Source organism: Penaeus monodon, chromosome 42 (assembly GCF_015228065.2).
Source record: "Penaeus monodon isolate SGIC_2016 chromosome 42, NSTDA_Pmon_1, whole genome shotgun sequence".
In the NCBI taxonomy this organism is placed as follows: Eukaryota; Metazoa; Arthropoda; class Malacostraca; order Decapoda; family Penaeidae; genus Penaeus; species Penaeus monodon.
Window position 1 is genome coordinate 25,368,582 of NC_051427.1, and position 12,599 is coordinate 25,381,180.

At 33.4% G+C, this 12,599-nt stretch overlaps 1 protein-coding gene across 2 annotated transcripts; it reads left to right on the forward strand.

The window, feature by feature from the left end:
* The first annotated feature begins 3,791 nt into the window (after positions 1-3,791).
* LOC119599307 lies at positions 3,792-9,858 on the forward strand. Of its 2 annotated transcripts, none has more exons than XM_037949052.1 (2): positions 3,792-3,839; positions 9,208-9,858. In XM_037949052.1, exons 1-2 carry the CDS (start codon positions 3,828-3,830, stop codon positions 9,823-9,825), a joined length of 630 nt encoding a protein of 209 aa, XP_037804980.1. In that variant the 5' UTR covers positions 3,792-3,827; the 3' UTR covers positions 9,826-9,858. The 2 variants fall into 2 exon arrangements, with proteins under 2 accessions (XP_037804980.1, XP_037804979.1); XM_037949051.1 differs by lacking the exon at positions 3,792-3,839 and adding an exon at positions 8,639-8,967.
* The last annotated feature ends 2,741 nt before the right edge of the window (positions 9,859-12,599 follow it).

Below are 12,599 nucleotides of genomic sequence, written 5' to 3' on the forward strand. Positions count from 1 at the left end.
CCCCAATACAGAGGCACTCCAACCATGGGCCTACAGGGCGCGGACCCTGAAGCTGAGGCTTCCACTGGTTATCATTCTACACCTGTGTATGGTCCAGTTGTGTCCTACGGCCATCATATCTACAGGAGGTCTGCACACCCATCTACCCCATACGCTTCAGTGCACTACAGACCTGTTTCTCTTTATCAAACCCGATACTACAAAAGCATGGGAATGTCTGAACGGTTTAGCTGATATGGAGATCGGTGTGTTCAATAAAGGTAAAAATATCAGCAATTTCTATATCTGAAATTCCTATAAGATTACCCAGATAATAGTTATACTTTCATAAAAAGAAGTAAAAAACTAATGCAAATCATAATCTTGTAAAGAGAAACTGTTAATATTAGCTGACACATTAGTTGTCTTCTGTTCTATATATGAATGGAAATACTGATATCAGTAAATGACACACTATAATAATGTAATTGTCATTATAAATACAAATGTAGTAATATCAATAACAACAATAAAATGATAATGGTTATGATAATGACAATAACAATTATAATAATGGTATTGATGGTGATGATGATGATAACAATTACAGGAGTAATAATAATAATAACAATAATAATAATAACAGCGATAGTAATAAAAATAATAGTAACACCAATCTCAACAATATCAATAACAGTGGTAATAACAATAATGATAATATTGATAATGAATGGTGATAATAATCATAGTAATTAATTATAGCAGTAATGATAATAGTAACAAAATAACAATGATTTATAAGAACTATAATAACTACTATAGTAATGATAAGAAAAAAAATTAGCATTAACAGTACCTACTAATAATGATGGTAATAACATCAACAAGAACAAAAATTATAATAATGATAATGGCAATTACAATAACAATAATAACAATAACAAAAGCATTAGCAAATGTAACAAACAGCAATAACGGCAATAAAATTATAACAGGAATGGTAATAATAACAATAATAAAATAAAAATGGTGTAAATAATAGGGGCCATAACAAAAGCAATAATTGTAGAAAGTTATATAAGTGATGATGTGATCAAGAATATTGCATAACTTTTACTTAAGGTCGTATAGCCCCTTTCCTATCTTTAGTATCCTTGGCTCTTGGTCGGCCAGGGCTGAGGACTCCCTCAGTTGGCTACTTGTCTCTCCTCAGATCTTTGGGTTTTTGGCTCAGCTTTAATTTCGATTGGAAAATAACGGTTATTGAGACACTGGCTAGTTTGAATTATAAGGGATATTGACTTTACTTAGATGTCATATTTATTTTCCTTAAAAAAATAATGTGTGTAATAGAGATAATTACAAGAGAAGTGACAAGTAATGGTGTTAGTATTATTAATGATAATTAATATAATCAAGCTGCTGATACGTAAATGGTAATAAAATATTATATATTTCATTTAATGAGAATCACTCTGCATATATGTATGTCTATTTATATAGATGTACACACACACACTACACACACAAAATGCAGTTCAAATATGTATGTACGTATATGTATGATATATATTATACACACATATATATTGCATATATACATGCAGCACACATACATACATATATATCTATATCTCTCTCTCTACCTACATATACAGACACAAACATACACATTACATGTATACATATATGCATATACATACATCATACATACATACATACACACAGACACACACACATACACACAGATATACATATGTATGTATATGCTATGTCTATCTATATCTATGTAAACACACATACACATAGTGACCTGTAATCATAAACAGGCATTATTATAGCTGCACTCGTCTACGCTTCTAACAGCGTTCTCGGGTACCACAAGAGATCTGCTGAAACTGATGTTTCTCATGGGACCTCTCATGGAATCCCACTCCCATTACTTAAAGAGGCCAGTCCAGCCATGGGCTCTACTAGAGGTCTTCGGACCCTGAAGCTGAGGCCGAGGCTTCCACTGGTTATTATTCTGCCCCTTCTGCTTATGGTCCAGTTGTAGCTTACAGTCATGTCTACAAGAGGGCTGCTGAATCCGAGATAGAACCATCCACCTCATACGCTCGAAGAAACTATGACATATTCCTCTTTACCAACCTCGATATTACTAAGAATGAGAGGACTTGGTTGGTTTAGTCGATAAAGAGTGTTATTGTCCAATAATGAACTTGGAAAATAAGATTTTTGAATGTCCATTTCCCATAAGAGATGTTCAACTAATAGAATTAATGCAAAGCTAATATTCATGAGAATTTTGATACCAGCATAATGATCATTCATGGATAACACGTTACCTGGTTTCTGTTCTGCTCTGATGTAACGTTACTCTTTGTATGAGACTAAAGTCACTGATATAACTTTACTTTTTGTGCCTTATAATGCTAATGCTAATATTAACTGATAGTGATATTAACAACGGACAACACTTCAAAACACTGATATCAAAAATGAAAGTATAAGAGGTATTTTACAAAAAAAAAAAAAAAAAAAAAAATATTCGACAATATTACTGGTAACTATATTCATTGTGATGAAAATACAAATATAACTATATTTATAATTACTTAATAAAATACTTCTATTCCATTTGTTACCATTAATATTCTAGATGGGGACATGCTGTCAGTTTTAATTTGCTTCTCAATTACCCACTGTGTGCAAGAAAAGACTGGTATTACCATCCAATTCGAAGGATTTGAACACAAGTTAGCAAGATTGCTGTACGAGATCGCTACCGCTGCACCACACAATACACAAGATACAATACAGTCGCAATAACAATAAAGCTAGTAAAATAATAGGGGGATATTTAGCTATTAGTGTCCGTGGTTGATTATGGACAAAATTTGATTAACTTTGGTGTGGGCCTTGCAGTACGACTGATGCCACCTTGCTATATTAAATCCAGATTGCAGGAAGACATTCCCTAAAGATTTCATCGCCGCCTTGTAGTGAGGTTAAGCCTGTCGCTTATTTAACAGTAAACAAGACGTTAAACCTCTCTAAACCTAAGTAAAGCACTGAATTTTCAGGTTTGTATTAGCATTGCTGGATCCCTTTCTAATAAAATAGAAATCTGTTCAACATGTTTATTTTTTATCTCAAAAAGTACATATTAATGCTAGGATACAACAGACAAAAAACATACAGGTACACCTTTGAACACAAATAAATACATGTAAATGCATAAACACTCAACCTAAGGTTTGTATTAATGCGCCTATAAGTAACTATGATTATACTTTTAGATATATGTACACGCATCTATATATATCTATATATATTATATACGTATATTTTATATGTATGCGTGTTGCATATAAAAATGTGTATATATATTTTACATAGGATTATATTATGTATTTAGGTATGTGAAAAATGTATATATGTACACATCTATATATATATGGCTGTGTATATATATAGAGAGAGATTTTGGAGGGTCTATATAAATATGTACATGCATATATACATATGTACGCACACATCGCTATCTCTCTATGTATATAAGTTTTATAACTATTATAGTTACCATCTTTATTGTATTTATTTTATGCATTTTTACAGGAAATTTACTCCTGAGAATACAGTCTGATAGCATAAAACAAAGAAAATGGGAATAAAAAAAAAAAATTTCTTACTGAAAATAAGCAGCGCTTTCAATTTTAGACCCAAAGGCGCTTATCTCATCCACATAAAGGTCACAGACGAGTATATAAACTGGTGCGCAAGTAGTAATTCTCACACACACACACAGACTTCTGTTGTGGCACAACAAAGTTGCTTAGTCAAAGATGAAGTATTTGGTAAGTAGATTTTGCAATCTTTCAATCTTACCTTGGCAATGTAAACATATTTGTCTCCTAATTCTCGTGTCCATACATCACAAAATAATATCTTTCAATTTTAAATTTGATGTCTAGCACATTTATTCAGCAATCTTTAAATCTTTCAAGCGTTTCAAACATTCCTATCCACACACCACGAAGTAAAATGATTCGCTTTAACGTGACAGTTGTGCATATAAGTATGTACATATATGTATGTACATACACACATATATGTATACATGTATATGTATATATATTATATTATAGCTATATTTCCTCATTTTAAATATCTAACCGAACTAAATTATGACTTTCAGGCGTTTGTGCTCTTGGCGGCTACCGTTTGCGCTTCCGAAGTTGAGAAAGCGAGAGGCGGAGCCCAGCTATGGCTATCGTTCTAGATACACAATCCCATCTTACACAGTATACAATACCCACCAAATCTATAAGAGATCAGCAGAGCCTGAAGCGGACGCTGAGCCTTCTTATCGCCATGGTCATGTAAGCATTTCGGCGTTCCTGCAAGCTATACACACTCCGTTCGTAGCTACCATAAGAGGTCTGCCGATCCTGAAGCTGATGCTGGGCCTTCTGTTGCTTACTCTTCCGCAACTTACACCCCAGTTGCACCCGTCTACGCTCCTTACAGCGTTCACGGGTACCACAAGAGGTCTGCTGAAGCTGATGCTGCTCATGGAATCTCTCATGGAATCTACAGCCACACTCCCATTACTTACGGAGGCCACTCCAACCATGGGCTCTACAAGAGGTCCGCGGACCCTGAAGCTGAGGCTTCACTGGTTATCATTCTGCACCTGTGTATGGTCCAGTTGTGTCCTACGGCATTATATCTACAGGAGGTCTGCACACCCATCTACCCCATACGCTCCCGTGCACTACAGACCTGTTTCTCTTAATCAACCCCGATACTACTAAGCATGGGAAGGACTGAACGATTTAGCTGATATGGAGCATCGGTGTGTTCAATAAAGTTAAAAATCTCAGCAATTTTGTAATTTGAAATTCCTATAAGATTACCCAGCTAATAGTTATACTTTCTTAAAAAAAAAAATTAATGCAGATCACAATCTTGTAAAGAGAAGCTGTTAATATTAGCTGACACATTAGTTGTCTTCTGTTCTATACATGAATGGAAATACTGATATCAGTAAATGACACACTATAAAACAATAATTGTCATAATAAATACAAATATAGTAATATCAATAACAACAATAAAATGATAATTGTTATAATAATGATAATAACGATTATAATAATGGTATTGATGGTGATGATGATGATAACAATAATTACAGGTGTAATAATAATAATAACAACAATAATAATAATGAGTTATGATAACTATAATCATTATTATTGTAATAATAAGAAAAACATTAGCATTAACAGTAACTACTAATAATGATGGTAATAACATCAACAAGAATAATAATGATGATAATAATGATAATGATAATAATAATACCTCTAATAACAACCATAATCATTATAATGAATGATTATAATGATAATGGTAAGAATAGTAATGATAATATTAATAATGATGTTACTAATCATAGCAATGGAAATAACAGTAATGATAAGAATAACAGCAGTAGTAACAACTTTGATAATAATGATAATGGTAATAACAAATAACAACAATAACAATAACAAAAGCATTAGCAATTGTAACAAACAGCAATAATGGCAATAAAATTATAACAGGAATAGTAATAATAAGAACAATAATAAAATAAGAATGTGAATAATAGGGGCCATAACAAAAGCAATAATTATAAAAGTTATATAAGTGATGATGTGATCAAGAATATTGCATAACTTTTACTTAAGGTCGTTTAGCCCCTTTCATATCTTTAGTATCCTTGGCTTTTGGGACCGGCCAGGGCTGAGGACTCCCTCAGTTGGCTACTTGTCTCTCCTCAGATCTTTGGGTTATTGGCTCAGCTTTACTTTCGATTGGAAAATATCGCTTATTGAGACAAAAAAATAATGTATGTAATAGAGATAATTACAGGAGAAGTGACAATAATGGTGGTGCTATTATTAATGATAATTAATATAATCAAGCTGATAATACGTAAATGGTAATAAGTATAAAAACTTTTAATGAGAATCACCATGTATATATGTATGTGAGTCTATTTATATAGATGTCCACACACACACATAAATGTAGTATATATATGTATGTGCGTATATATGTATAATACGTATTTATCTTATATTATACACACATATGTATACTACATATATACATATAACGCATACGCATATATATCTATATATCTCTAACTATATATATATATATATATATATATATATATATATATATATATATATACATAAACATACATACTACATATATACATATATGCATATACATAATACATACATCACACACACACAAACTCAAACATAAACAACACATTAACACATATATAGTACGTATTATGTATATCTATATGTAAATACATACACATAGTAACCTTTATCATATATATATACTGTAATCATAATAGGCATTATTATTATAGCTTCACTCGTCTACCTTCCTTACAGCGTTCACGGATACCAGAAGAGGTCTGCTGAAGCTGATGCTTCTCTGGGACCTCTCATGGAATCTACAGCCACACTCCCATTACTTAAAGAGGCCAGACCAACCATGGGCTCTACAAGAGGTCTGCGGACCCTGAAGCTGAGGCCGAGGCTTCCACTGGTTATTATTCTGCGCCTTATGTTTATGGTCCAGTTGTACCTTACAGTCATGGCTACTGAAGCTGAAGTAGAACCATCCACCTCATACGCTCGAAGGACGCTCGAAGGAAAACTGTCCTCTTACCAACTTTACCGATATACTAAGAATGAGAGGACTTGGTTGATTTAGCCGATAAAGAGTGTTAGTGTTCAATAATGAACTGGGAAAATGAGATTTGTGAATTTCTGTTTCACATAAGAGATGTTTATCTAATAGAATCAATGCAAAGCTAATATTCAGGAGAATTTTGATACCATCCTAATGATCATCCATGGATAACACGTTACCTGGTGTCTGTTCTGCTCTGATGTAACGTTACTCTTTGTGCCCTATAATGCTAATGCTAATATTAATTGATAGTGATATTAACGACGGACAACAATACTTCTAACACTGATATCAATAATGAAAGTAATAAGAGGAATTTTACAAAAGATATGATAATAGTTAAAGTACATTTGACAATAATACTAGTAACTATATTCATTGTGATGAAAATACAAATATAATTATAATTATAATTAATTAATAATTTAGTTTTATTCCATTTCATACCATTACATGCTATCTATGTGCAAGAAAAGACTGGTGTTATCATTCAATTCGAAGGATTTGAACGTAGGTTAGCAAGATTGCTAGATGAGATCACTACCACTGCACCACAAAACATTAACAATAAAGCTAGTAAAAAAATAATAGGGGGATATTTAGTTATTAGTATCCGTGGTTGGTTGTGGACGAAATTTGAATAACTTTGGTGTGGGACTTGCAGTACGACTGATGCCATCCTACTACATTAAATCCAGATTTCATCGCCGCATTGTAGTGAGGTTAAGCCTGTTGCTTATTTAGCTGTAAACAAGACGTTAAATCTCTCAAAAACCTAACTAAAGAACTGAATTTTCAGGTCTGTATTAGAATTGCGGGATCACTTTCTAATAAAAAGAAATCTTTTCAAGATGTTTATTTTTTATCTCAAAAAGTACATAGTAATACTAGGATACTAAAGAAAAAAACATACAGGTACACCTTTGTGTACACAAAAAAATACATGTAAAGGGCAGAAACACTCAATTAAGGTTTGTATTAATGCATCTATAAGTAACTATGGTTATACTTTTAAATTTTGTTGTAATTACCCTCGCATTTATAACATCGGAAGATGACTACTGTTATCATGGATAACATTAGTCATCGTTAACATACATTAAAAATATATACATACATATACATAATATGTATATATCATACACTAACATATGTATATGTGTGTGTGTGATGCACATGTGTATATGTGTATGCACACAGACACACATATAAATAACTCATATGTGTGTGTTTATATATATATATATATATATATTATATATATATATATATATATATATATGAGTGAGTGTATCTCCATGTGTGCGTGCTTGCATTGGTGCGTGCATGCGTGCGTAGGTGTGTGTGTGCTTGTGTTTTACATAATAAATATATATTACGAATGCACACCAATATCAATACATAAATAAGTAGACATGCACACACACACACACACACACACACACACACAAAACACACCCCACACACACCCCAAACACACACACACACCAACACACACACGCACGCACGTATATGGTATATATGAATGTATATTTGTGTTGTGAGCGTGTGTAATATATAATATATATATATATATATAATATAAAAACATATTTTATATATATATATATATAAAATATATATATATATTAATATATAAATAAATGCATTCTAAATGGATAAAATGTACATGCATCTATATATATCTATCTATATATATCATATACTTATATTTATATATGTATGTATACGTGTGTGCACATAAAAATGTGTAATATATTTTTACATCGGGTAATTTTATGTATTTATGTATGTGAAAAACATGTACACATCTATACCTATGGCTATGTATATATATAGAGAGAGAGAGTTGGCGGGTCTATATATATATGTACATGCATGTATATATGTGTACGGACACATCGTTATCTCTATGTATATAAGTTTTTCAACTTTATCATAGTTACCATCTTTATTGTATTTATTTTATGCATTTTTACAGGAAATTCTACTCCTGAGAATACAGTCTGATAGCATAAAACAAAGAAAATGGGAATAATAAAAAAAATCTTACTGAAAATAAGCAGCGCTTTCGATTTTAGACTCTAAGGCACTTATCTCATCCACATAAAGGTCACAGACGAGTATATAAACTGGTGCGCAAGTAGTAATTCTCACACACACAGACTTCTGTTGTAGCACAACAAAGTTGCTTAGTCAAAGATGAAGTATTTGGTAAGTAGATTTTGCAATCTTTCAATTTTACCTTGGCAATTTAAGCGTATTTGTCTCCACACATCACAAAATAGTTTCTTTCAATCTTAAATTTGATGTCTAGCACATTTATTTTTTTTAACCATTACCTTATACAATTTTAAATACATTCGACATTATTATTATTATTGTTATTATTATTATTATTATTATTATTATTATTATTATTATTATATGTAACCAGAATAAAATGATTTTCAGGCATTTGTGCTCCTGGCAGCTGCCGTTTGCGCTTCCGAAGTTGAGAAGCGAGAGGCGGAGCCCAGCTATGGCTATCGTCGTGCATACGTAATCCCAACCTCCACAGGATACGGGAACCATCGAATCTACAAGAGATCTGCCGAGCCTGAAGCGGACGCTGAGCCCTCTTATCGTCACGGTCATGTAAGGCATTTCAGCGTTCCTGTTCGTAGTTACCATAAGAGGTCTGCCGATCCTGAAGCTGATGCTGAGCCTTCTGTTATTTACTCTTCCGCATCTTACACACCAACTGCACCCGTCTACGCTCCTTACAGCATTCACGGGTACCACAAGAGGTCTGCTGAAGCTGATGCTTCTCATGGAACCTCTCATGGAATCTACAGACATACTCCCATTATTTACGGAGGTCACTCCAACCATGGCCTCTACAAGAGGTCTGCGGACCCTGAAGCTGAGGCAGAGGCTTCAACTGGTTATTATTCTACACCTATCTATGGTCCCGTTGTGCCTTACAGTCATATCTACAAGAGATCTGCTGAAGCTGAGGCACAACCATCCACCCCATACGCTCATGTGTACTACAGACCTGCTCCACTTTACCAATCTCAGTACTACTAAAACGGAGAGATATTAGCCGATATGGAGTTTTAGTGTGTGTTCAATAATAAAATGGAATAATACAATTTGTAAATTTTTATTTCCCATTAAAGATAGTTAACTAATAGCTAGAATTAATGGAAAAATAATACTCATCATGATTGTAATATGATCATCCATGGATAGCACTCTGCCTGGCTCCTGTTCTATGAGATTTAGCTCACTCTGATATAACGTTCCTCTCGAAACTTATGGTAATAACGCTGATGAAATTAGCAACGGACAGTAACACTAAGGGTAGTAATGAGGTTAATATTGATAATAAATAACCAGATGATAATAAAAATGATGAAAGTAACAACAGTGAATTTCATAAAATTTATAATGGTTAAAGTTCATTAAGCAATGTTCTTGGCAAGATATTTTTCTATTTTTTATTTGATTTCGTTTTCGGAGTTTTCATAATAGCTATTACTGGACCATTTTCAAAGAAAATGCACTAAAATAATCTTGCCATATAATATCGCACAAATTATTGGGCTCAAAAAATGCTGCGGAGCTAAATGATGTCAGCACGTTTAGCCAGTAAAATTGCACCGTGAGATATCAGATATAGCTAGATACATAATTATTTGTCTAATTTACTGGTATTGCTCTACTTACCAGAAGTAAAACCAAAATTCCCCTTATGATAACTAAGCGTTCCTTACCTTTAACAGCTGTCAGATTACTCTTTGTAAAAAGTCAATTTACTTTTTGGGTTCAATACACTATATTAAAGTGAAGCTACCCGGTTATGTGTACTTTGATTCTCTGTAAGGATATTCATTGTGATAGAATCTAAATAGGAATAAACTATACAGTTGCTATAATGATACAGTTGGTAAGAATAATGATATCAATACTAAACAATATTTCTTTATAGCATCACATTCATACACACAATACAGAATGGCTTTTTTCATATCCGAATAATTGATCGAATATATTGGAAGTTCACGAAATGTCCTGTGAATGAAATGATTACAAACAGAACCACATTTCTAATGTTTAGTATTATCATGGGTATCAGTGCACACACATACACACACAAACACAAACGCACACGCATATATTATTATGTATCTATTTCGATCTCTCTCTATATATACATATATATTATATGTATATACATATCCACACCACACACACACACACAAATACATATACAGTACATATATTCATATCATATGTCATGTTATATGTGAAGATGTAATAATATATATATATATATATATATATATATATATATATATTATACATATATAATATATAATACCTAATATTCAAAAAATCATATATAATACATATAATATATATATTATATTTATATATATACATAAAACACATATCATTTTAATATCGGTAACACAGGTTAATAATAAGAATGAAGAAATGTGTAAAGAAAAAAGAGATACAAAATCCGAAAGGTGAATACATTCCGCCTCGTCGCCATTTACTCGTTAGCAATCTTTTTCGCTTATGAAAAATAACCGTCACCTCCATTTCTCATGCTCTGATACGTGTGCTCCATGCACATCAAGGTCATAGACAAGTATATAAACTGGTGCGCAAACAGTAACTCACACACACACCTCTGTTGTGGCCACAGCAAAGTCGCTTTACCCAAGATGAAGTATTTGGTAAATAGATTTAGCGATCCTTCAATATTTCAATCTTTATTCAGCAATCTTTCAAACGTTTCAAACATTCTTGTCCACACGCCACGAAGTAAAATGATTTCTTTTAACGTGACAGTTGTGTATATAATTATGTACATATATGTATGTACATACACACATATATGTATACATGTATATGCATATATATATTATATTATAGCTATATATCCTCATTTTAAATATCTAACCGAACTAAATTATGACTTCCAGGCGTTTGTGCTCTTGGCGGCTACCGTTTGCGCTTCCGAAGTTGAGAAGCGAGAGGCGGAGCCCAGCTATGGCCATCGTTCTAGATACACAATCCCATCTTACACAGTATACAATACCCACCAAATCTATAAGAGATCAGCAGAGCCTGAGGCGGACGCTGAGCCCTCTTATCGCCATGGTTATGTAAGGCATTTCAGCGTTCCTGCAAGCTATACACACTCCATCCTTAGCTACCATAAGAGGTCTGCCGAACCTGAAGCTGATGCTGAGCCTTCTGTTGCTTACTCTTCCGCAACTTACACCCCAGTTGCACCCGTCTACGCTCCTTACAGCGTTCACGGGTACCACAAGAGGTCTGCTGAAGCTGATGCTTCTCATGGAATCTCTCATGGAATCTACAGCCACACTCCCATTACTTACGGAGGCCACTCCAACCATGGGCTCTACAAAAGGTCCGCGGACCCTGAAGCTGAGGCTTCCACTGGTTATCATTCTGCACCTGTGTATGGTCCAGTTGTGCCCTACGGCCACCATGTCTACAGGAGGTCTGCACACCCATCTACCCCATACGCTCCCGTGCACTACAGACCTGTTTCTCTTAATCAACCCCGATACTACTAAGCATGGGAAGGACTGAACGATTTAGCTGATATGGAGCATCGGTGTGTTCAATAAAGTTAAAAATCTCAGCGATTTCTGTATCTGAAATTCCTATAAGTTTACCTAGCTAATAGTTATACTTTCTAAAATTAATGCAGATCACAATTTTGTAAAGAGAAACTGTTAATATTAGCTGACACTTTAGTTGTCTTCTGTTCTATATATGAATATACGTGATATAGTAAAAAATAAAACTATATTGTC